At 41.8% G+C, this 26,325-nt stretch overlaps 1 protein-coding gene across 1 annotated transcript; it reads left to right on the top strand.

The window, feature by feature from the left end:
• The first annotated feature begins 2,079 nt into the window (after positions 1-2,079).
• LOC148518763 (olfactomedin-like) lies at positions 2,080-23,945 on the top strand. Its single transcript, XM_088477139.1, has 7 exons — positions 2,080-2,214; positions 13,324-13,421; positions 14,175-14,295; positions 17,202-17,354; positions 18,635-18,850; positions 18,965-19,115; positions 22,657-23,945. Exons 1-7 carry the CDS (start codon positions 2,080-2,082, stop codon positions 23,478-23,480), a joined length of 1,698 nt encoding a protein of 565 aa, XP_088333265.1. The 3' UTR covers positions 23,481-23,945.
• Positions 23,946-26,325: the final 2,380 nt, after the last annotated feature.

Below are 26,325 nucleotides of genomic sequence, written 5' to 3'. Positions count from 1 at the left end.
TTATTCCTCTCTCTGGGAGAGTGTCCAGAAAAGGAATTTAGATGATCACTATGGTGGTGCGGACAGGCCGTCTTGACATTAGGCCTTGCTCCATGGTAGCGTTATGCTGCAAATCGTGGGTCCACAAAGAGGGCACACGATGACATAATGGCACCATTCTTAAATTATCAAGTCATGTTGACCCCGCCTCATCTCATTCATTTTACCAGGAAGTGGACGGGCTGCGGGAGGTGGCCTAATATCCAGGGGATGTTCCGGGAGATTAGACAAGTATGTGTCAGGGCTTGCTAGGATCAATAGTGACTCGTATATCTACCACAATACCCATCGCCCAGGGGTTTCGGGATGAGCCCCTTTGCTATCAGCACAGGGCAAGTTGTTTTCCTGTAACAAGGGACTTCAGTGCCATGCTGAGGTTTCCCTGTGACAGTGAACAGTCCGGCCGATCAAAGTCTGGTGCTGAATGCGGCTTTAGTGGTGACCAGCCCAGGCTACAAGCACTGCTCCTTGGTTCACTTTTAAAGAGGCTGGTGGTATTTTTATTTTACTTTATTTTTTTTTATATCTTTCTATAACACTGCAAAGGTTACCAATACGTATCTTTGCTCCAGTCGTCAAATTGTAAATGCATGTTTTATGCAATGAAAACAGGCTTACATTGTCATACAGTATGGCGCGACCAACTTCTGCAATATGGAAAGAATTCCAGGGTTCAATATCTGAGAAAAAAAACAAAAACAAACTGTGGTTTGTACATAGTATCTAATGAAAGAAAGATTTCCAAATGCTACTACAGTAGAATGACTAATGGGTTTTCCAACCAACTTCCTCAAGTAACCAAATATTGCAACCAACTGTGTCTGGGACATTGTCTTTGGCATATAGAAGTACAAACTGTACTCACAAAGCAGAGGGTTATATTCTCCAGTCTATGCTATAAATTCACTCAAGGAAGCACATGTGGCACTTTCCTGCCAAGTGTCCCAAGATTAAGCAGATAATCCCTGTTACATAAATTGTGCACAATGGGATGTTTGGTGAACAGATGAGGATTTGTGTTACAACATACACCTACTTTGTCATGGAATCCGGACTTCAGGGACAGATTACAAATCAGAAAACCAGAGCAAACAACGACATAAATGTCAATAGTTGCAATGGGGGCTGTTTCAGTCTATGGGGTAGATGTGCTAAGCCTTGGTGAGAGATAAAGTGGAGAGAGATATAATACCAACCAATCAGCTCCTAACTGTAATTTCATTGCATGTGCGATATTCGGGCAGTGTAAAACCGGCGATAAGTTTTCACCATCTCAGAGTAGGTGAAAAAAAAAAGCAAAATCCCTATTTTTGTCTAAAAATGTGGGGATTTCCTTCAGAACCCTTTGGACACCCCCCTAATCATAAATTACCACAAAAGTTGTTTGCAATTTGAGCAATGTCGCCAAAAATGACGTGTCAAGTTTTGGGTGAAAAAAAAAAAGGTTGAAAATGGGTTTAACGTACTGGGTCTGGTTTTTGGGGGGGCGGTATGGATGCGACAGGTGTTTAAAACGGAATTGGCTTATAATACCGGCTTTCGGGATGCCTCCTGTCAAAATGCCAACATCCCGATGATTTTACCCCGACAGTGCCTAGCCCTAACCTCCCCCCTTAGTGCCTAACCCCCCCCCCCAGTGGTGCCTAACCCTTACCCTAGGGGTGCCTAACCCTAACCTCCTCCCAAAAAACCTAACGCTAACCCGCTATGCTATCTAAACCTAACCCTCCCCCCTGCGTGGCTAATGCCAAGGGCACCCGAACTGAGATGCCGGATACATTTCTCTTGCGTACAGGATCACAGACACACGATGTGACACGCCCCTGACATGCCTGCGTTCTTTGCAGCACTCCTTGTTACGTCCCCCAAATGCTCCCTAACTGTCAATCACACTGCCAGCAAATAGTCGCTGCAAGCAACTACTGTAATGTAGACAATAAGGGTAAACTTAACATATTGCTTTCAGGGTCAGTCTGAGGGCGTATGCACATGTGACCAATTTAAAGGGAAAAATGAATAAAAATATCTAAGAACATCACTATGGACAAAGTGAATATAGCCATCTCTCGTCTTCCTAATGGTAAATCACCTGGTCCAGATGGTTTATCAGGGGATTACTATCGCATTCTACAACCTCATACAACCATACCAAAGGTTCTCAATACACTACTTTCAGTGAGGCATTTATGACATTAATACCTAAACCTGAAAGGGATCCGGATCTAGTAACTTCATATAGGCCAATCAGCTTATTAAATACAGATTTCAAACTTTTGGCCAAAATTATGGCCACCCGTCTTCAAAAATATATTGCCTCTCATTTTATCTGAACATCAGTCAGGTTTTGTCCAGGGCCGCCATGAAAATAAAACTATTCTTACTGCATTAACTGCAATAATATCTTCTAATGCTTCTCAAGCGAAACAAAATATGCTCTTAAGCCTAGATGCGAATAAGGCATTTGATATGGTGCTCTGGCCACATCTTTTCAAAGTCTTGGAAATACGGGGATTTGACCTGACTTTTATTAATTTCATTAAATATTTTTATACTGAGCCTTCCACATCCCTACTGATTAATGGCACAATAGGTCCTCGGTTTATCTTGGAGAGAGGAACCCGGCAAGGGTGCCCATTATCTCCTCTTCTGTTTAATTTGGCTCTGGACCTTTTGCTGAGAACTCTACAAAATTGGGACACCTTTAAAGGTATTAAAATTAGCCACCAGGAAATTAAAATATCAGCTTTTGCTGACGACATCCTTATATATTCATGACCCTGAACACTCTCTTTCTCAAATTCTTGACAAAATTGATTTATTTGGCTCCATATCGGGTTTTAGTATAAATATGCCGATAGCAATGCTATTACATAACAGACTAGTACGCCCTCCTTTGGCGAATACGTTTTATTTTCAGTGGGCCACTTCTAATATTCTGTATTTGGGAATAGTTTTACCTTGACATCATGCTAACCTATATAGTTATAATGTCGACCGAGCTATACAAATATTGAATAGAAATATCAAAGACTGGGAACGGTTACCACTTTCTTTTTTGGGGAGGGCTAATTTATTAAAAATGGTTGCTATACCACGTTTGCTGTACCCACTCCAATCTCTTCCATTGATTTTAACCAAAAAAGGGAATACAACAAATCAATGCCCTATTTCGAAAGTTTATTTGGAAAGGGGGCCGATCCCGAATTGCTCTGAAAAAATTAAACCAACCCAAGAGTAACGGAGGTATTAATTTCCCAAATGTTGAAACGTACAATCATGCAGCGCTTTTAAGACACCTGAGGGATTGGCTTCATAAAACCTCCATTTATACCAATACAGCAGTAGACCAAGAATTCTTATGTAACACTGATCTCATTTGTTTTCTCCACCAACATGACCATGAAATTCCTGATTTACAAAGCTCAAACCCACGACCAGAAGAATCTGGCATATTCTCAGACATAAAGCAGAATTAACTGCGTTCCATTCCCTATTCTTACCCTTGTTAGGAAATCCTAACTTCTTGGATGGCATGGCTGCTCGCCCCTTTACTTTGTGGAGGGCGGCAGGATTGGGTAATGTTTAATCTTTGGTTTCCAGGGATGAAAAACGTATCCTTTCATATTCTGAAATCTCAGCATCACATGCAGTGGTCAGTCCATATCCTCTGGCTTTTTTAGAAGTACGGTTCTATGTATCACATTTGTTGAGTCATTTCTCGGATAAGGATTGGGAGAATAATTTAGATCAGCTTCTGGGCCGGCCAGTGCCTACTCATAAAGCAATATCGATTCACTACAATTTCTTAAGAGAGATTATGGATCATGCCAGGACTTCTGGGGGTATGGCGGGATGGTTAATACATTTCCCTACTTTGAATAGGGAACAACTTGACAAGGCTCTCTGGTTCTCTAGGACTACCTTGACAGCAAGCATGTATACAGAGCTCTATCTAAATATTTACCATAATACTTATCTATCTCCGATCCGACATTTCCGTATGGGGAATTCGGTCACTACTACATGCCCGAAATGCCATAGTGAGGGAGCTGACAATTATCATTGTTTATGGACATGCCCAATTGCTCAATATTTCTGGCACCTTATCTGTAGATATGCTGAGGCGAAATTGATTAACTACGTACCATTTACCCCGGAATGGGCAATATTATGGATTATGAATCCAGATTTCAGAGTTACAAAAGCAGGGAAAAAACTCTTGCTAGCGCTTAGTACTGCAGAGAGGAAGACTATTTTAGAGGGGTGGATTGCTGCAGATCCCCCCCAAATACCTTTGTTTCTCAATAAGCTTAATTTCCTATTTAGGATGGATTGGATAGAAATGCTTTTGCTTAGGGATATGAGAGCAGAAAGATTATTCATGACCTGGGAGTCTTACCTAAACACCCTGCCATTACCAGTAAGACCACAAGTCCACCACAGTCTTAAAAATTCAACGTGGTATTTAACCAGACTAGCAGCCCAGGACCAACCTATTTCATTAGATTAATTAGTGGGGTGTTGGTGGGTTTTTCATCTGGGGTTCCTTGTCGATACTTTATTTTGGTTAATGGGATCGCAGCCGGGGTCACTATTACATTACTTTATTGTTATTAATATTTATGGTTGTATGTATTCAGTTCACAATTCACTGGTATTGTGTTTGTTTGCTATAAAACAATGTGATGCATTGTATTCAAAATCTATTGTTATTTTTGACAGTGTTTCTTTGAATCATATTGAAAATATTTCAGTGTCTGTGAACTTTTTTAAAAAAATGTCTCACTGTATTTCAATAAAAAATTTTGAAAAAAAAAAATCTAAAAAAATGTTTGAAAAAAATGGTCAAATATTGCTTTATTTCATTAATAATGCATTTTCTTAAATGATTAACTTCTGTTATCGCCTCCTCATCTTAAAATGAGGAGGCGATATAAAATAAAAGTCATACCTCTGAATTTGTCCCAGTTTAAAGGGAATGTCCCATCATCCCAACAGGAGGCACATTTGCATTAGTCCCAACCATGGGCCTGATATGGACGCAATGCCAAAGTGTACGCAGTTGAGTGATTATCGGTGGTCTGCGCATGCGTCGAGTTTCAATACTGATGTCGCTCGCAGAGAGGATGCATTAGCTTCAGTCCTGCATGACCGTGGACCTCATTCTCAGTTGGACGATTTCCGATATTCAGGAAAACGGACAATGTTTTTTTGTATGCACATGCATCCCGATTTTGTATCATAGAGTCACAGTACTGGTTTGGACAGGCGGCAGCAGAAATTTTAAGGGTCCAACCAGAGCCGTAACTAGACTTTTTGGTGCCCTGTGCCAGAAAGAGCATTGGCGCCCCCCTCATTTTTCAAAGGGACATAATGCAACCAAAAAAGGGCCATGGCCTCATGGGGAAGGGCCAGGGAAGAGATAGGAGAGACCAGGAAATGCTGAGGATGAAATAAGAGGTGGCTACAAGCAAGAATGATAATAAACAGAAATTTGACAGGCCAAAACAGCGCCCCCTGACCTGTGGTGCCCTGTGCGATGGCACCGGCCGCACTACCCTAGCTACGGCCCTGGGTCCAACACTGAGCGTTCTATGGATCCAGGCCCAATCAGTCAGGTTAATTTACAAAGCACAATTCAAATGCTGTTTGGTAACATCATGTAACTAGCTATCCGCAAATGTCCCCGTTTATTTAGTCAAGGACATGCAACATGGTAATGTTTCCCAGGTGCAAAAGTTTGAGACAGTTCATAGGAGGATATGGGGAAAACGTAGGAAAGAAAGAAGATTTCATCTTCTAGGATGAGAGTATACAAATGAGATGAAGGCATGGAAAGGATGCATTTAGGGTGGAGCCATCTGTTTTACCGGAGGACTCCTAAGATGTTCTTATTTCAAATTAGCTGATTTATTCATGTCCTCTGAGGTGGCGGAAAGTGGGCCTCATCCTATACTTTCAATGGAAAGCATTTTCATCTCTCAGTATCTCTGTTGCAAAGTTACTTCTACAGTACTTTGAGCAATTTAATGAACACTTTCAAACCATACTTGCCAACTCTCCCTCATTGTCAGGGAGACTCCCTGAAATAGTAGCAATCTCCCTGATTGCACCTTACCCCCATTATGGTTTTTTTGTTATATATGTACAGTCAGATGGGATCATTAGTGTAATTTTCATGCATTGATTATAAGGCACAATTATCCCTATGACTACATGCATTTTCTGACAAGTAATAGTGTGTTTTCATGACTAAATAGATCTTACTAACTGCTTTTGGACTCAGTTACTTTTGGATGTAAGTAAATTTTATGACACGCCTCTCAGATGTAGCAGTACACGTCCACTTTAAAATGCTTTCACAATCTCCCTGAAATGCTTTTTCAAAAGTAGGTAAGTATGTTTCAAACACACAAATGTCAGATGTAATAAATGTTGGAAATGCCATGTGTACAGGTGCGGTGGTATGGCAGAGTTATGTACATACCAGAGGAATGCCTTATCACTACAGACAGCCCAGTTGCTTAACCAGTAGGATGTTTTATTGGAAGATATGTGATTCACAGCCTTACTCACTGTGATACACTGGTTATGAGCAGAGCGGGGTGTGATACAGCTCACCAGCCGCTGACTGTATATAGTGCTGCAGGATGCTGGGACAGCGGTAATTTCTGGTAATAACGCCAGGGGCGGGATGCACCAACGTCACAAATGCAGTCAAACCCCCGAAAAATGCAGTTTTCAGGGGTCTGACAGCATTTCTCATAAGCATCAAGCCGATACATTCTGGGGCTTTGATGCGGTGGGCAACACCATCTTCAGATGGCGTTGCCCAATAGAAGCCTATGGGCTCCTATTTGCAACCCCCTCCCAGCAATCCCCATGGTGCCTGTCCTTCTGCACATGCGCAGAGGGGCTTCTGGGTCATAGACTTGGAAGTCTCTCATTCGCAAAGGACAGCGCAAGATTTTCTTCATGCATACCAGTGTAATTAACGCCAGCATGCATGCGAAGGGTGGCAGGATGCATCACATCCCAAATGCGATGAGTCATGCATCCCAACCCAGGTCTCTCAGAGCTAAGTGGGAGACTTCCATCTTCCACTGTGCCACACCTATCACAGGAAAGACAAGATGGCCCCGCACATGCTCAGTACTAACCTCGGTGGCTATCTTGGAGCAGGAAATAAAGCCTCCCTTGTAAAACAATATGGAGTCTGCACAGTAGCTGACTTCTTTATCAACAATAAAGACAGCCCTGAAAATCCCCTCACTCTCATAATTAATTAAAGATTAAAGTGAAGCTGAGCTCAGCAGTAATTGGGGAGGAAAACATACAATTAATGTGAATGTGGTAAGCCGGTTTTTTGGTACATCTGTAAGCCTCACCAAGCTAGGAGCAGGATGATTTTTGGAGACCAGTTCCATTGAGAATAAAGCGTTCATACACCTTTAATTAATAATTCTTTGGCAAATAAACAAGCAGTGCAGGTCTGCAGATTTTATGGTTCAGCCTCATGGGTAAATTTAGTAACTGTAGCTATATCAGAGCCAACAATCATAAGCAGCTTTGATCTATAGTTTTAAAACGGCAACAGAAATCAATGCTAAGCAAGCCTAGTTTATCCTTGATTCCCGTTGCTGTTTTAAAACTATTGGTCAAAGACCGCCCGTTAGTAAATATTCCCCTTAGTATGTTGTTGCAGATGTGTACTCTTGCCATTACTAAATGTTCTGAAAGTTGCAATAATTCCAGTATACCTATCACCTTTAGCATACCTCCTCTAGCATTGTCCAGATTTGCTGTGCAGACGAGAATCGTGTCCCAATCACCACTGCTCTGCTGCACAGCCCAGTGCTCTGACTGGCTACGTACTGGTTCCAGACCAACCAACTTCAAAGTTGCTGACAAGTACATTGGCGAGTCCAAAAAATATGTAAAAAAAAAAATTAAGAAAAAAAATAAACTATTGAAAAAGGTGAGTAAGGTGCGACTGCTTCCATATGTTTCATACCTACAGTATGTACAGAACAATAGATGCTATCAATGATAAGGGTGCGGTACAGTGATCCTTGGTAAATCCCTGACACCTGTCACCATATACGTTTAATCCCCCTTTCCGCAAACTGAGCATTGATATGGGATCACTGCAGCCTATAATCATCACAAACACATCATTTTAGGATCAAGATAACACAGCCCTAATGAGGAAGAAGGAGAGGGGACTGGTGTATATAAACATCAGCAGTCTGGCTGCAAAGCACGCTCAGTCTACCCGGATTAAAGATGTATTTCTGCCTCCTGACACTGGTCCTGCTCCACAGCGCTGCTGGCTATGTGAGTATCTCTGCTGTAATACTATCTGTGCACTGCAATGACGGTAATCACAGCTCAATACTGATGATCTACACTGTAGGGAATTCCTGAGGTGAGTAGCGGTGCAGTAGATGTCTTGTTAGGGTTCATAACTAGGGGTGTAAGACAGGTGCTGTCGCCAAGAGCGCAGAGCCCTGTGGGCAGCACTGTCGATGCCCATCTGGCTAGCAGGATGCTTAGAACGGCAGCTTGCAGAGACAATTGCTGCTGCAGTGCCGCCCGACCGTCCATTGGGTGCTCCGTACATACACACTGCAGCGCGTATAGACCCCCAGAACATCCTGAGGATGCTCCGGACAGTGCTGTAATTCCAGAGGTGGTTATCAGAGAGGAGGCAAGATGCAGACATAAGAGGGTATGACTAGAGTATTTTGATATGGGATGTGAGAAATAAGACTGGGTGCTTTAGGGCTTTGTAGGACAAAGTGATTCACATCATAGAGTCTAGAGGATATGAGGAGCCAGGGCAGGGCCAAATTTAGGCTTGTGGGGGCCTCAGGGCATCTAAGTTATGGGAGCCCCCTCTAAAACCACATGGAGCCTACCCCCCCTCCTCTGAAAAGCCCCACGCAGAGCCTACCTGCCTACCCTCTCCCTATAAAGCCACACAGAGCCTACTGCTCCATCCCCACTGCTGATGACTCTCCTGATGTCCAGGGGTCGGCAGAGCTGCTCCTGAGTCTCCTACACAGCATCGCGAACATGTGTCACGTGATGCTGATGGGGGGACTCAGGAACCACTCTGCGCTGCATACAGTAAAACAGCCGTGGCTGCTGTGCTTCCACCCAGGAACCGGTGCCGTTGGACACCTGTTCTCTGCAGAGTCACATCGACCTTGTGTGGGAGCCCCGGGCGACAGCCCTGTTGCCCCCCCTTCCCCTTAATTCAGCCTTGAGCAAGGGATAGTAACCATACAGCAGATGCAGAGGTAAATGAGTGGAAGATCAGATCTGTAGGAGCATTTTAGATGGGATGAAACATGGACAGATAGTAAGAAGGTTGCAGTGTCCCAAATCTAAACTGCCAAATGTTGTAATGCATGACACACTGATAATGATCCCAATGCACTATGCTAATCTGATGAGGATCACACTACTAAACTTCTAATATATTTTGATAAAAGAGGCACTGCCAAAGATCATGTCATTTTATTTGATCACTCTGAGTAAACTGTAGTAGCTGTAGCTATATACCGGTAAGTAAATTTGAAAAATGTTATTTATCTAAGCGATCTGAACTTCCTAAAGTGTGCTGACATACTCTGTATTGCTATGTACTGCAGCATGGTACTCTGACATTGGGTCCCCCACCCCATGTCAGAGTACCATGCTGCAGTACACAGCAATACAGAGTATGTCAGCACACTACATGGAGGGCTGCACTGTCAAAGGCTCAGTCTCACTGCACTGCTGGCACTACTTTGCAGACGGCATACATTGCAAGAGCTTGGCAAACTGGACTATAGGGTATATTTTCTGAAGTGCAGGTTAATATAAGTGGAGATGTTGCTCCACTTCTAAAAACCTGCACTTTAGTAAATATATAAAACCTACATCTCCATTCCTATTGAAGTCTATGGTAATTGTGGTATTCTCCTCCTCAAATGCAATAGATATCTGTGATATCTGCTTCATTACTACTTGGATAAATATCACTAACCTTCCTAAACAGCATACATAAAGAATGTATCAAAGTTCAACTTACCGCAGGAACTTCAATAATTCATTATATAATTGAATAATTCAAAATATATTGCTTCCTGCAATTACAAATTAGGTAGAGATGGCTCTTAATATATGGCAATTGGACTACTTAAAAGTGTAATATCATAATGAAAATCATAATGAAGGAACTAAGAGTGCATCTGTGCCAACACACAGCTGGGGCAGCCATTTTGACCCATAATATCAGCGATGCTGTGAGACTGAGCCTAATTTTAAGGTGCACCTAAGTGGCTGGCCAAGATGATGGTGTCTACATACTTCCCAATTGTCCCAATTTCGGTGGGAAAGTCCTGATTTGAGGACTCTGTCTGACCTTCCTGATCAGGATTATTGCATTGTACGGATCAGCGTGGCAGTTGGTGAGGTATGCCCCATTTACGGCTGCATTGCTTAGCAGAGCAGCTGTGCACATGCGGCATGTGCAACTGCCACATGGCCACCATGTCCATTTATCAAGAATTCGCATGCCAATCTGCAGGGGTACAAAAGATTCCATTGAGTGACCCTTATGTAACTACTTATGAATTGCAGGAATGGAACTGGTTAGATTCCGTTGAATTAACCCATAGATTTAAAGCATCAATTAATCAATCATTTTTAATATATGCCAGTTCCTACAACTCGCAGGCTATTACTTAAGGGCCGACACAGTCACGAGCTGAGAAGACTGACGGCATTGCTTTCTAAGTGCAGGTTAGGCGCACAACTGCACCGACATTCGCACTAATGTGCAGAAACGAGATTTAATTTTGCTGGATGTCATTATGTAATTTAAATAAATTGGTCCCTGTTTATCTGAAGAACGCAAAGCTTTTTTTGTCACACATAAGGACTTGTGTATACTTATTTTGGGATACACTTTACACTTCAGCAGAAGAACATACATCTAGATGCACTTGGTGCAATGTTAAACACGTAAAAGTGACACGTGTAAAAGAGAAAATTCTGATTTCCACATTTATTAATACATACAGTAAATCAAGCAAAATGTTTTGAGAAAAACTGAAAAGTTTAAATTAACAGAGACGGTGGTCCAAAAATGTCTTTAGGAACTTTAACGTGTTTTTTTCACTGTTTCCACCAACTGTACTTTAAGAAGCATCCGCCAACCTGCAAAACTAGTCGCAGGCTCTTATCAGATGCGTTTCCAAAACCGGAAAAAGGGATTTTATAAATACCTCATTCATTCACCAGGAGTGGCGTTAAGAGAGTTGCACACGGGTAGCCAATTTTGCCCAAGTTTACAAAAATCCCACAAACTCATACGAGTCATATTTTATAGATCATTCAATTCAGCGCGACGCTGAATAGCTCCGGGAACTCCTTCTGTTTAGTCCGACTACAGAATTTCGAGGTGCGAGCAAAAATCCAACTTAAGTATCGGGGGTAATGCTGTAACAGCCTCGTGGCCGGCACTTTAGTCGAGGCATGCCAGATACCGTGACTAAACACCCAGCTGAAGGCGCGGTAACCGGCATTCTCCAACTTTAGTGGTTCTAGTCCAACTAAACAGCGCGGTCAGTTGAATAGCTCCGGGAACTGCATACGACAGATCTAGGGGAAACATGCTGCAAAGGAAGGACCCAGTGAATTTTTTTCGACTCAGGAGACTGACACCAACCACCACTGAAAATACAGAACCATATTTCTGCCGTAAAGTGTCTCTCACAAGCACTCCAAAGAAATGGCTGCCTACAAGATGTGTGTCGGCAGAAAGAAATATCTCTGGTACGTTCCTTTAATTTCTCTACCAACAATCAAAACGTTGATTTCTACACACTTATACCTGTAGATAATTTATATACAGAAAACATTTTGCAGCTTAAACTGTTTAGGATTAAGGGGTGGATTTATCAATGGTCAAAAAGAAATATTGCCAGCGAAAACTGATGTTTTAGCCAATGATGATAAGGTTTTTTTTAGTTTTCCCGAATACATTAAATAGTTACCACCAGTAGTATGATGTGACGGTTTTCCCATGTTGGCTTCTCCTTAACAAAAATCACAGCAATTTACCACAAATCTATTGCTGGGGCAACTGAGTTACTTGAGTTCCTCAGCGTTACTAGCCAGGAGCAGAAAAGATTAATTTAGCTTTTGGCAGCACATGTGCACTAATATAAAACTATTGTTAGAATAAAAATTAAACAAAATGTAAAAATTATAAAAAAAATTACATAAAAAAATGCTTTAGAAAAACTTATGAAAAAATTGTTTTTTGCTGGCAATGGTTCTTTTCACCTATTGATAAATCATTCTCTATGTCTTTACAATAATAGAAAACCTGTGAGCATGTTCAATTTTTACATCTTTGGTCTACTTATAAGTGTGTGGAAATACACATTACTGCCTCAAAGTACAGCTTATATAGTTAATATAATGTTGATATGTTATCCAGAAAAATCATTATTTTAAGAATATTTACTTGAAAACATAAAAAAAAATTGTATCGTAAAATATAATACAAATTCGCAATGTTTTAGATTATAGAAAAACTTTTGCTATCGGCGCTAACAATAATATACTGCAAATTTATGTGTGTGCAGCAAATAAAACAAAGGGGATTTTGTCATGATTTGATCAAAGCATTTAAGCCTGCAGCCCAGCATCAAGGGACTCCATTTTTCTGCAGGTCCCTAACACTAGCATATATGCCTAGCACATCATTACATTGCAGTTAAATGTACTCACCTCCTAGATACAGAGGGACACATCTATACAGGGGCTGGCTGTTAGCCACACCCAACTAGGCTTTTTATAGCCTTAATTGAAAGCTGCCATGATAGCACAAGGCAAAATTTTGAAAAACAGAAAAGAAATATGCCCGCGCTCGGTTTTACCCAAGTCATACATGGTACATGCAATATTAATGCCATAAAAAAGTATACAAAACAGAAAAACTTTTGTTAGCGCCGATAGCAAAAGTTTTTCAGTTTTGATTGTTAGCGCCGATAGCAAAATTTTTTCAGTTTTGATTGTTAGCGCCGATAGCAAAATTTTTCTGTTTTGTATAATTGTTAGCGCCGATAGCAAAAGTTTTTCTGTTTTGTATACATTTATGGCATTAATATTGCCATGCTGCTGGTACCATGAATGGTTTAGATTATATCATGTGTAGTTTTGGTCACTCTTCTTTGGATTGTTAGAATGCTAATAACTATTTTTTTTATTTCCCCTCATTAGAAAATTGGCCACCAGGACGACAATACTAGTCAGCAGTCTGTGACCTGGAATATTCCATTTGACAAGCTCCCCTTCAAAACAAGACAGAAAGCTTTAATGTGAATTGAAATATTATTATTGATGTCTAACCCTTTTTGGCTAAGTCTGTGTTTTTCCTTAAATACTGCTGAGGAACTTTAATATCTTCTAGAAAACATATTTGGCAAAATGATTAATTAGTTTTACTCTACGTCATATGCTTTAAAAAAATCCTAATTTAGGATGTAAATTTAGGATGAAAATAGTTTCCGGCCTTGTCCTCCTCCTCTCCTGCTAGAATTGGTTTGTCCTATCTCCCTAGTAGTGAGACTCCAATGGATTTCTGCAGGAAAAAGCGGCTGCAAAGCCACAGCACAGTCTGGGCACCCAATGACATTGTGTTGACTTCTACCCGTTACACCAGTAACACTGTATATCCTTTTAAAAATGGAATGCTACATCCCTGCAGCAATGTTGGCAAATGTAGACACAGCCATAGTAGTTATGGTGACACTAGAATCTCCCAGGGTAACATGCACTGGACTAGTGTCAAAAAAATGCTAAAAAAACACATGCAAATAATACCAATGAGTACGAGGCCTTAACCAAGTCTTATTAAACCCCAAAATGACAGTATATACTAAGATTTTGCAATAAATACATGGAAGCACATGTATTTTTTAGATGCATATTGTGCAGCAATTTCCACAGACAAGTCCAATACTAGTGTCTGCAACAATTCCAGCACTCTCTGTACCATGTGTCTCAATGGTTCCGTCTGCTCTTCTTTTTCATGTTGAATCTTTGTATCACTCTCCTGTGACATCTCTCAGGCGCTTGCTGATGAAACGATGGCACAAGGCCATCATCAGCGCTGAAGAAGATGACTACACACAGGATAGCGAGATGACCTGGGAAGACTTTGACCCTGTGACAAGGGAATGCATGTGGCTGGTGAGAAGGTCATCATTCAATGGAAAGGATCTGGGGCTCTGTGGTGGACATTTAAAGACTAGCACAGTGGAAATAGATTTGCCATCAGAACTTCAACTTTAAAATGTTCCAATGCAATATTAATAAGTACTATATATTTTTTAATATAAATATGGTGCTTATATCTAAAAGATGGTCCTGGTCAAGTAGGGGAGCCACACCAACTGCCAGTGAGTACCGGCTGGTGACGTTTGGCAGCCTTTTGGCGTGGCAGTTGGTGTCTCCCTTATTCAAATTTTGGACTGTGCTGCAGCCCCACCACTGGAGCTGCCATTGGTCTTGGTTATTGTTAATCTTCACTTGTTTTGCTAACTTTTTTCCTCTAATTTACTGGTGATTTTCACTACCACTAGTTTTTATAAATGTCCCCATAATTGTCCCATTAAGTTTTATTACCCTACATGGTATATGGTAAAAGGGTAAAGTAAAGCACTAGTTTAGTTTTGTATCCTTAAGGTTGTAGCAGGCAGCACTCTATCTCCTAGGACAGTCTGCTCCATTGGAAGACACCGATGAACTTCTCTGGCTCGTTGGTAGATGTAGAGAAGTGGTTCCTTGGGACAGTGTCGGGAATGGGACTGATTTTGAGATGGACGCAGATGCGGAAGCGCCGTTATCTTTTGCCGTGTCTGTGTCTTGTGCTAATACCGCGGCCAAATTTCTTCATACTAAGATGCTCACTTGCAGTGTCATTGGAACAGTGCAAATCCATTTCTGTGCATGTTTAGACGCATCATTGGACGCTCCATTGAAACTTGCACCAGTCTTATGGCAGGTGCGGTTTTTCAGTCTAAACATGGCCTCCTATGTGAGTGGCTGTGCTCTTTGTATGCAGTTGCTATTAGCAACACGCCCGCATTTGCTTAGCCATCCCCCTGTAACTTCCCATGAACGAGTACTGAAATCCACATCTCCTTCATCCAAATCTGTGCTGCATTTCTGTGCGGTGACAATCGGCTCAGATGCATGCGCAGATGTAAAAACATCGGCCAAGTGCAAGCGGCATCGACACTGTGTGCACTTCTGAATCATGCTCAATATGTGGTCCTCAATTAAGTCTCTTGTGACCATAGTAATAGAGCCCTTTAATCCCCTTCCTGATGTCATATTGTGCACTGACAGTCTATGTATCAGTCTGGATGGTGATTAGTCACCCATAGGTCAACCAACAGCTTCTCTGCAAATATGATTTGCAGAGCCCTTGCACTCCAGTACTCACCGACAACCTCATCTTGTCTTATGGCATCAACACCATATTAGGGCTTAACAACGCCCTGTGCCGCCACCTCCATCTTTACAAATGATGTCATGATGTCGCCCATGGAAGGCGGGGTGATCCACCACATTATTAATTATTCTGGAGTAACCTGGAACCTCATTCCCAAAGCAGACCACAACTGCATGCTATCTACAAAGTAGATAGCAAGCAGACTGTAGAGCTCACATGTATTAGTAATATATAGAACAAAGCCATTCTGTACCTCATTCTAATCATCTTCAGTTGCCCCAAAACCAAACTATTATTTTGTCATGGATGTTAGGTGGGTTCTGGATTGAAATTGAAAAGAGTAAATTCTGAAGCCAGTGTTTTATGTTTAGAATGTATTTAAATTGTGCACTGTACAAAGAAGGTATTGTACTGTACATTCTAATGTACCTGTTTCCTGTGTGTTCAAACCTGAATAAAATGTTAATATATATATATAATTTGTTTGGCACAATATATTTATTTATATATTATGATATATTTTAGTGTACACTATGTTGTTGGGTTGTCCTGTCACACAATACTGTTGAATATGTATGTAGTATGTTAATGGAATGGTTAAATGGCAGTGGTGGAGGTGGGGATGTGACATTAAAAATACGCATCGTAGAGATTAAATTAATACAATTATAAAGCTAATGTTCTAAACATATCCATTATAGCTGTGCATTTCAAGCTAGGTACACACCTGAATGACCCAGCAACGTGTCAATACTAATAACGATATGCCATACAACAACATTATATACTGTATCGTTAATACTTAATATAACAACACAGAGTCGTCCGACTCCGTGGTACCCTCCCATGTTATGTGCAGCTCGTCAGATGGGATGATGCAACCACCCAATCATAGCAGTCGATGAATTGGGTGGATTTGGCTAGACACACACTATACAAAGGTCTTTACGATCCGTCATGGATCGCAAGATCGGCCAATATAACGTATAGTGTGTACTCACCTTTACCAAGCTCTTAGTTTTGTTACAATTTACTATTTTGTTACTGAGAAAGGAATGTATTTGCTTATTGACTGTTTTATATTGATAGCTCTAATGGGACAATTCAATTTCAGCGATGTGTCCACGGACGTCACCATAATGACCGACTGTGCACATTATCACTTATTACAGTAGGCAATATCGTCACTAGTTTTTGTGCTGCACCTCTATGGGGTGCGAGAGAAAGGAATGAAGATATTGGTCATGGATTGCCTTCATTGACTGTTCCAGTAGCACTCCGCACTGCATTGAATTGCCCCCTAGGCATGTTTCCTCTTCTTGATCAGAAGGATTTATAAATGTCTTCCTGCTATATTGGCAGATTGGAGGAGAGGGCTTCCAGCTTATCATTACAAACATTACAGTGTATTGTTGTTATTGACCCAAGCTACCTTTCCTATTATATACAGTACAATCGCTCTGATGAAGTGACACACGAGAAATCCCATTGGTAGTTCAGCTGCCACAGACAAAAGCTTAGACAGTCAGAGCACAAGAGTTTCTGTGACAGAGCTCAATGTATCATGTTGTGGTCTCCCCATGTTTTATAATCCAGTGTGTGTATGCAATGATTTCAAAGTTCTGTCTACTCTCCATAGGTGGTCCAAAATGCTACAGGAACGCTAAATGGGAAAGACCGTTGTGTGTGTGAAGTACTTCTACCAGACAGCTCCTTCCCAGCCAAGAGGGTGGGTGCGCTGGAGGATGAGACGTCACGTTTGACTAACCGCGTGGAGGATGAAATGCAGATGGTGAGATCGGACATCCCTATGTGTGCATAATAGAGTGCTAGAAAACCTGTACTACCACCATCTAGGTCTACAGAGGCACAAGTCTAGGGCTGTACTGCCAAACACAGTCACAGTTACAGCAGGAGGCCGAGGAAGTGGACCTTGGAAACGGTAGCCTGCCCATGATATGCATACCATTTCTAAAATGATTAGTTGCAGAAGCAAATGCATGATTTCTAGAGTATGGTTTTCATCACACTAGAGTGGGCATGATCATTATGCAAGTAGCATGGCTATCAATTTAGACCACAGGTTCTCAAACTCGGTCCTCAGAACCCCAAACAGTGCATAATTTCCAGGTCTCCTCAGAATCACAAGTGAAATAATTAGGTCCACCTGTGGATCTTTTAATATGTGTCTGTGAGTAATGACTACACCTGTGCACCTGCTGGGTAACCTGGGAAATGTGACCTGTGTGGAGTCCTGAGGACTGAGTTTGAGAACCACTGACAGTAGTGGGCTGCTCTCCATTCACTTATTATCCTCCTAAAATACAATACTAACTACACTACATGCAGCAACCCCCTTTATTAGCAGAGCGGTTCAAAGCAGGACATACCTTCCAGCTGTCCCTTTAGTTAGGAGAAAGTCCTGACTGATGGGACAGTGCCCCAAAAACAGGACCCACCAGAATCAGGACATTTGCCAGACTGTCTTTCTCTGTTCTTACGGTTGTTTCAACTTTTACTGCCTGGTGCTGCATCTGGTGTCTTAGGTACAGTTGCTTATTGTCTACATCCGGGAATGGTGGGGTCCTATTTGAAAAAGAAAAAATGTTACAGTTTTGAAAATATATTAGATTATATTTTGTTTCCCCATTGATGGTTTAATGCCATTGATGTTAACACCGATGGCCATACCTAAGCCATCTGTCTCAGACCACCAGCCAGTAAGCAATCAATCCTGATGGAGGACGTGTGTACCGCTCTCATCTGCTCCTGTCTGGGCTGGGAACCAAGACTTACTTAGAGAGCTCTGTTTTGAGCCTTGTCAATAGTGTAGCAGCTGATTGAAAGGTGTGTGCAACCAGAAACCCCCTCTAGGTGCACCAGTGAGTTGGACTTGTTGTGTCACTGGGTAGTCTGTGATATAAGAGTCGAACTACCCAGACAAATTATTTTTTATTATGATATTAAGCATGTTATTTGTATAATAGGAAATCTATTAGCAGTATATAGTAACCAAAGGAAGTGTAAAATAATCTGAAATGTTCCTCTACTTTCATTTTATGTTATCTGCAGCTACAAGAGCAGGACATCAGACTGGACACCTATTTGGAAAAACTGGTTAATCTAACTAAAAGATTGGAACGGTTGGAGAAGTTGCGCCCTGAAGGTCTTATAGAAGTCAACTTTGATATTCTAAAGCAAGAAATAAAGGAAATGGAGACTTTCATCCTGGTGCTAAAGAGCAAGATGAGTGGGAACAATCCTCACGTGGAAAGTCTGTACACTGAGGTATGTTCCAGCCTGCGGCAATGCATTTAAGAGGAGAATGTAAGGGAGGGTTGAGAGAGGGAAATGAAAGAAAATATGTGTTGAGACACTAGACTCGTGTATTTGTATGGTTAGGTGAAGAATATCTCTAAGACTGTTGGAGAGCTGGAGGCCTTTGACAAGAACAACGTTCTCAAAGCCCAAAGGGACATGGAGGATCTGAAGAAACGTCTGGCAGACTGTGAGAAAAATCTGAAGTTGAGAACTCCGGCTACAGTACCACTAGGTGAGCAAATCTACACAAATACACAATAGGAAGCAGATACCTTCATTGTCAAAGTTTCCTGGCTTATATGGAGTAATAACAGCTTAATAGGGGTATTCAATAAGGGAGCGAAAAGTCCGTGCTGTTGAAATCCCGGCGTCTAAATCCCGACCCGGGACTATACAAAGGCATCGAAATCCCGATGCCAGTTTAGATACCGACGCCGGAATCCCGACAGCTGGCATCCTGATCATAAGTATAGCAGGGTGCCTTAGCTGTTAGTCGTGGGGGGGGGGTTTAGGGTTAGGCACCACTGGCGGGGTTTAGGGTTAGGCTATGGGGGGTTAGGGTTAGGCACCACTGGGAGCGGTTAGGGTTAGGCACTAAGGGGGGATGGTTTGGTTTAGGCACTAACGGGAAGGGTTAGGGTGTGGGGTGGGGAGGGTTAAGGTGCAAGAAGAGAGAGTTAGTGGGAGAAGGGGGAGGGTTAACATACTTACCTGACCCCTGTCGGGATGCCGCTGCTGGCATTTTCACAGAAGGCATCCCGACTGCCGGTATTTCATACCGATTCCGTGCTGTCAACTTAAAGCAAAAATGATCATAGGGTATATGGGCCCTGATTCAGAGCCGGACGCTCTGACCAGAGCGCTCGCTCTGAATCAGGGCCCACCTCCATTAATATGGAGCGTCCTCCTGGACGCTCGTATAGCTGTGGGTCACCACCCACAGCATATACGAGCGTGCAGGATGATGGTCGCGATGGTCTTGACCATCGCGACCATCGAAACTGCGAGCAACAGCCTGCGGTTGAGTTTTTCAACCGCAAGGGCAGGAGTGATTTTGGCTCTATCAGAGCCAAAATCACTCCCACTGACATCACTAGTGATGTCAGTGGGCCGGATTCAGACGGTAGGCGTTCCCTTGGGAACGCCTCCGTCTGGCAGGCACGCCCCCGGCACGCCCACCAAAGGGGACGTGCTGTCAGTCAACATCGACAGCCCGCCCCCTTTGATGAGACACTCCGAGCGAAGGAAAGTCCTCGCTCGTCGCGTCTCGCGCATGCGCACGACGGAGCTCCCTCCGTCGTGCGCATGCGCAGTGCAGACCATTGACCCACTTGCGAGCGGACAGCCGCTCGCGAGTGGGTCTGAATGAGGGCCATGGTTAGCTCCTTAAGGGTAAATAAAACTGCATCCTTGGGGCAGAGGAGGGCTCCCAAAATAACTCCTGAGGGAATATGCAAATAGCAAATTGTCCCCCAGCACTGTCTAAAACCTTAATAAGTGTCAAATCTCAAACCAAATCTGGAGCATGATTTTACTCATATAATATCATTAGTAATAGCAATAATACATGTTTAGTATTGCAAGTAAGAGTCTAAATGCTCTTTATTGAATGATTCATATTTTAAAATCCTTGTCCAAGAGTGTTAATACCTCAATAAGGGGACAGACAGTGGGCCTGATTCAGAGCCGGACGCTATTTGCGGACGCTCTTTCTGATAAAGGGGCCGGATATTTAAATTAAGCGCTCGCTCTTTGCGGTCTGTTGACGCCTCTATGTCTGAACGAGCGAACAAAACATGCGGCCGCTATTTAGAAAAAAACGCCCCCTGGCCGCTCGCACCATACGTCATCTCCGCTATTTATTAGATTAATCGAGTACATCGAACGGCGTATGAACTGCTCGCTATTCTTGTGGTTGGATTTTCCTACCGCAATCATGTGAGCAGTTCAGACTAAAAGACAACCACGTGACGTGGTCAATGACGCTGCTTTGTTAATTATGCACACCCTTAAAATGCCCGTTTTGACCGTTTGGCACGCCTGTGTTCGGATCTCCACTCCCCATTTTCAAGCACCTTCCCCTGTTACCACCCACAAACGCCTCATCCTGTCACTCAAATTAGCAGGCATTCGCTATTTTGCGAACACACGATTTCTGACCGCACTGACTGGTTGGCGCATGCGCATTACAATCCGTACGCATGCGCAGATGTGCGAACATCGCTCGGAGCGAACGAGCAGCCGCTAACGAACGGCTCTGAATCAGGCCCTGTGTCAGTAACAACTACTATACTTAAATTGAAGAAATTGTAAAACATATACATGGACTCACATGTTATAAGAGTAAATAATCAATATCAGAAGATCTACATAGCATATACTAAAAACGGGAGGTAGTTATAATCCCGACAGTCGGGATACCAGCAGCTAGAATGCCGTTGCCGAAATGCTGACACCTGTCAGAATACCTGCGCCGGGATCGATGGTAAGTAGTGGGGTTAGGGGAAGAGTTAGGGGTAAGGGTTAGGCACTAGGGGAAGGGTTAGGTTCAGGCTGCGGGGAGGGAGGGTTAGGGGTAGAGAGAAGGGGAAGGTTAGGATACTGTCGGGATGCCAACGTCGGGATTCTGATTGCTGGGATCCCGAACGCTGGCATCCTGTACTCAACACCTAAAAACTTGACAGCATAACAATATTAAAAATAGCAATTAAATGATAAAGTAGCAGTCTTTTAGTAGTTAAAACCAGGTAGATTTTGCCTATTAAAAGACTGCTACTCTAAAACATCAGGCAGTCATGCACAGAACTCATCAATGTCTCAAAGCCTATTTCATTGACCCCTTATAAAACAAAAGTAAATTGAAAAACAAATAGAAAATAAGAATTTTAAATCAGTAATCTTACTGTGTGGTGTCCAAAAGCAACGCGTTTCATGAATCACAGTCCACTTCCTCAGGCAGTAATAATAACTGCAGTGAAGAATATATAAAATACAGGACTACCTCCTTCAGCTGCCAGCTTAAAACAAAAGCCATGTACTTTTCAGCAGTGAATATACGGGGTGATAAAAAAAATGGTAGTATTACTAAAGGGCTTTGGAACCCTCAGCAGCATTGTCAGCTCACACTCCACCCTGAGACTACCTCCTCAACTAAGGATGCCTTGCTGTAGTTGGGTGTTTCCTCCTCCTTCAAGTGGGGCATTATAAAGACACAGTGATATATGGTGGGTTAAATGTAGTTATGGGGAGGATTCCATGGAGTAATAAAATAATTATTTACAGACCGATTTATGTAGGACCTATTTATTTAGTAGAGAGACCAATTATCTGGTGAATACTGATAGTTTTCCAAGAGACAGGGCTTCTCATTATCTATTAAAGTGCCCGGGCTGTTGATAGCTATTGTCCGGTATCATCAACAATATCTATCACTGGGTTTTCTGCTGAAGACTTCCCCATGCAATATCCTATTGCTAACGCCATTTCAGGATTGTGATAGTAGAGCAGGACTGGCTGGCAAAGATACTATTGGATGAAACAAGATTTTCTCCTGTTGCAATAAGCAGCAATACAAAATCAGTTTTATCGTGGACTCATAGTAAATTGGCCCAATAGAGAACTGAAATGAAGAGATTGTATTTAGGATTATGAAGCTTTATAGGAAGAGATTACAAGATTTGATTCAATACTTTTTAACAACAGCTCATATGCGAACAATTGTCCCTACATTTTAAACCATTTTCCTTCATGTAATAACTCTGTTTATCTCATAGGATCTTGTCAGCACAATGGCTTAACTCGTGTTAGCAAACCCAACCTTCTGCAGCTTAACTGGAAAGGAGTTGGGTTTAAGTATGGAGCATGGGGTAAGGACGCAGCATGGAACACCACTAAGAAGTCATTGTATTGGGTTGCTCCGCTGAATAGTGATGGACGAGTTCTAGAGTCCATACGCATTTACCCATCACTGATCGACTTACAACTGTACAAGAACTCTGTGGACCTGCCCCTCTCCATCCTCATCAAGAACAAATGGAATCACACCTTTGCTGGCCAAGGCTCTGGACAGGTTGTCCACAACAACTATTTGTACTACAACTGCTACAACAGTCGAGATATGTGCAGAGTTAGTTTGAGCAGTGGAGTCTACCAGAGAAAGGCTATCACTAATGCGGTATTCAACAACCGTTATTCCTACGCTGGCGTTCCCTATCAAGACATGGACTTTTCCTCCGATGAGAGGGGTCTGTGGGTCCTATACGCCACAGAGTCAACTGCTGGCAACCTTGTGGTGGGTAAAGTCAACGTTGCCACCATGTCCGTGGATATCAGCTGGACCACTACACAGTACAAACCCGGTTTGACCAATACATTCATGATATGTGGAGTTCTCTATGCCACTCGTTCAGTAAGCCAGAAGATGGAGGAGATATTCTACATGTTTGACACCAAGACAGGAAAAGAGGGTCGGATAAGCATTATGATCGAGAAGATCAGTGAGAAGGTGCAAAGTCTCAGTTATAACTCAAACGAGCGCAAACTCTACATGTATAATGATGGCTATCTTGTGCATTATGATGTTACCTTGAAGCCTTGAGCTGCCTAGCCTGTCTAAATATCCTTCTACTAAGGCTCTTCATTTCTTTTCTGTTGTCTGCCCATTATTGACGAATGTTCCTTCATCATGATCAATGTTCTTGATTAACAAATCCGTGAAGATCTGTCACGACTTTAAAACACACTCTTCTGTTACATAGATATTGCACTGTATTGTCAGCCGTAAGAGCTTCCATCAATGTTTTGGGTTTCTATATAAATCCCAAATTCTGAGAAAAATATGCTGTCACTTTATTGATATTTGCATTGCTTAAATCACAAAACAAGTGTAAATTCTCTTCTGTCCCCTAAGCACACTACCAGCACTATCACAGAATATTATCCTTATCACAAGCCATCACTTGATTTCCCATTCTGTCTATCACCTGTTTCCATAGAATGTTGTGTCTTTGTCCTGTCCTGGTTTTACCGCTCCAAGGTCGATTAAGCAGGAGTGCTGGAGTGACCACACATAGAAATCAATAGCATTGATGTTTGTTGAAATGCAAATAATTTAAAAGTGAAAATAAAATCACAAACTCTAGATTAACTTGTATATACAAGTGAATAATAAACTATTTGAATTGTAATTATGAGCTGTTTCGTCTTCATCTATTGCCATGCATTCAATTATACACAGTTTTGCCTCAAACTAACAGCTACCTTTATGAACTATGTGAGCGTGAGTAACAATTTACTAAGGGTATTGTTCTTTCTAGTAAGACGTCTATTGAGATCCCAATCCAAGTAAGCAAGCAATCCCACTAATCATAACAGTGGTGTGAATAGATACCCGTTTACCTCGAAGCAGATATTCCATTCTCCCAGAGAATCAATACAAAACAGTACTATTTCAAAAAGGTGCGCAAAACCTGCTGCCTCCGGTATAACACAAGAAAATGGGGAACTCACTATATTCCACTATACAATTGTAACGAAAAAAATTATTGTGTTTGCCAGGTGGCGCTGGATATACAAAAAAATATAAACCAAAAAATAAAAATAAGTGAAGAGGAGAATACTCAGTCTGTTTCAAAAGATGAAAGAGGTCCTTGCATAAGTCACTTTCTGTGGGAAATCCAAAGAATCACCAGGGATTAATCCAATTGGCACATAGGGAAGAAAAAAAATACAAAAACAAAAAGACCGTCTTAGTGGTCTAATATTGTATTCCAAATGATGTTAATGTATCAAACATGGGGGCAGAGTAATATCAACTTCGCCAATTAATTAGATTGGTGCATACCCCAACTCACGTCAAAACATGTGGTGGGGTTCCCAGAAAGGTTTCTTTATATCTCCCGCCCACACGATAGTTCCAACCAATGCTACTATAGTCATGTGTCATGAATGAAAACAGTAGAATGATGCATACCCTACTTACATATTACAGACGTAATATTCTGCACATAAAGGTTTCTTTCAGTAGTTCTCCAAAGAATTGTAGGGATTAACTCCTTCTATGATATATCCTCGTACAAAAAGAAGGACAGGTTAAGATTGGGACTTTATTACTTGCTCCTTGATGAGGTGGCGGTTTTTCTATCACCTCCAACTTTCAGGTCATTGATATTTTATCTATATTTTTTTTTTATTTTTTGTTTTGTATGTATATTTTTATTAAAGAGAACTTTTTAGCTACAATACCTGTCCTTCTTTTTGTACGAGGATATATCATAGAAGGAGTTAATCCCTACAATTCTTTGGAGAACTACTGAAAGAAACCTTTATGTGCAGAATATTACGTCTATAATATGTAAGTAGGGTATGCATCATTCTACTGTTTTCATTCATGACACATGACTATAGCAGCATTGGTTGAACTATCGTGTGGGCGGGAGATATAAAGAAACCTTTCTGGGAACCCCACCACATGTTTTGACATGAGTTGGGGTATGCACCAATCTAATTAATTGGCGAAGTTGATATTACTCTGCCCCCATGTTTGATACATTAACATCATTTGGAATACAATATTAGACCACTAAGACGATCTTTTTGTTTTTGTATTTTTTTTCTTCCCTATGTGCCAATTGGATTAATCCCCGGAGATTCTTTGGATTTCCCACAGAAAGTGACTTATGCAAGGACCTCTTTCATTCCTTTCTCCCAGTCTGGATGTAGGGTAAATCAGACCTTGGGGTAAATTTACTAAAGTAAGTTTTAGAAGAGATGTTGCCCATAGCAACCAATCAGATTCTAGCTATTATCTTCTAGAAGGTGCTAGTTAAATGTTAAGTACAATCTGATTGGTTGCTATGGGCAACATCTCTTCTAAAACTCACTTCTAAAAACTCTCACTTTAGTAAATTTACCCCCTTGTCTAATACTTTTAATGGGGTGCACTTTGCAGTTGCACTTTAGCAGAAAGCATATTACTGGGTGCACTGTAATCTATGTAATAAAAAGTCTCAAACACAAAAAGGTGACATATGTAATGTAGAAAGTCTTGATCTCCCATAACTATCACTATTAACTTAATACATAAATGAATCTAAACAGATCAGTATTTTATGAAAAAAAGGGTAAAAGTACAAATTAATTAAGTGGATGGTCCTAAGGTGGAAGTAGATTGAACTTTGTATTGACATGAATATGTTTATGACCACCATACTATACAAAGAGCATCCTATTGACTACCACACAATACCAAGACTATCCTAGAGATTTCAATACAGTACAGAGCAGGGACATATCTATAATGGGTGCAGGGTGTGTGAGGAACATGGGCCCCTGGGTCCAGGGGGGCCCCGCACTGCACACCCTGCACCCATAGTATTACTTGCCTCTCCTGAGTCCCACGTCGGCGCGGGGGTCCGGCGCTGTAAAGACGACAGGAAAATGGC

This window comes from Taudactylus pleione, unplaced genomic scaffold, assembly GCF_031769625.1.
Source record: "Taudactylus pleione unplaced genomic scaffold, aTauple2 ptg000199l, whole genome shotgun sequence".
In the NCBI taxonomy this organism is placed as follows: Eukaryota; Metazoa; Chordata; class Amphibia; order Anura; family Myobatrachidae; genus Taudactylus; species Taudactylus pleione.
This window is presented reverse-complemented; position numbering and strand designations above follow the sequence as displayed.

Bases quoted from the DNA above. Each gene is read 5' to 3' on its own strand.
- LOC148518763 (XM_088477139.1), top strand. From the start codon at position 2,080: ATGGACAAAGTGAATATAGCCATCTCTCGTCTTCCTAATGGTAAATCA. The intron at 18,851-18,964 runs GTATGTTCCAGC...TTGTATGGTTAG, and splicing joins TGGAAAGTCTGTACACTGAG to GTGAAGAATATCTCTAAGAC. The intron at 19,116-22,656 runs GTGAGCAAATCT...TTTATCTCATAG, and splicing joins TCCGGCTACAGTACCACTAG to GATCTTGTCAGCACAATGGC.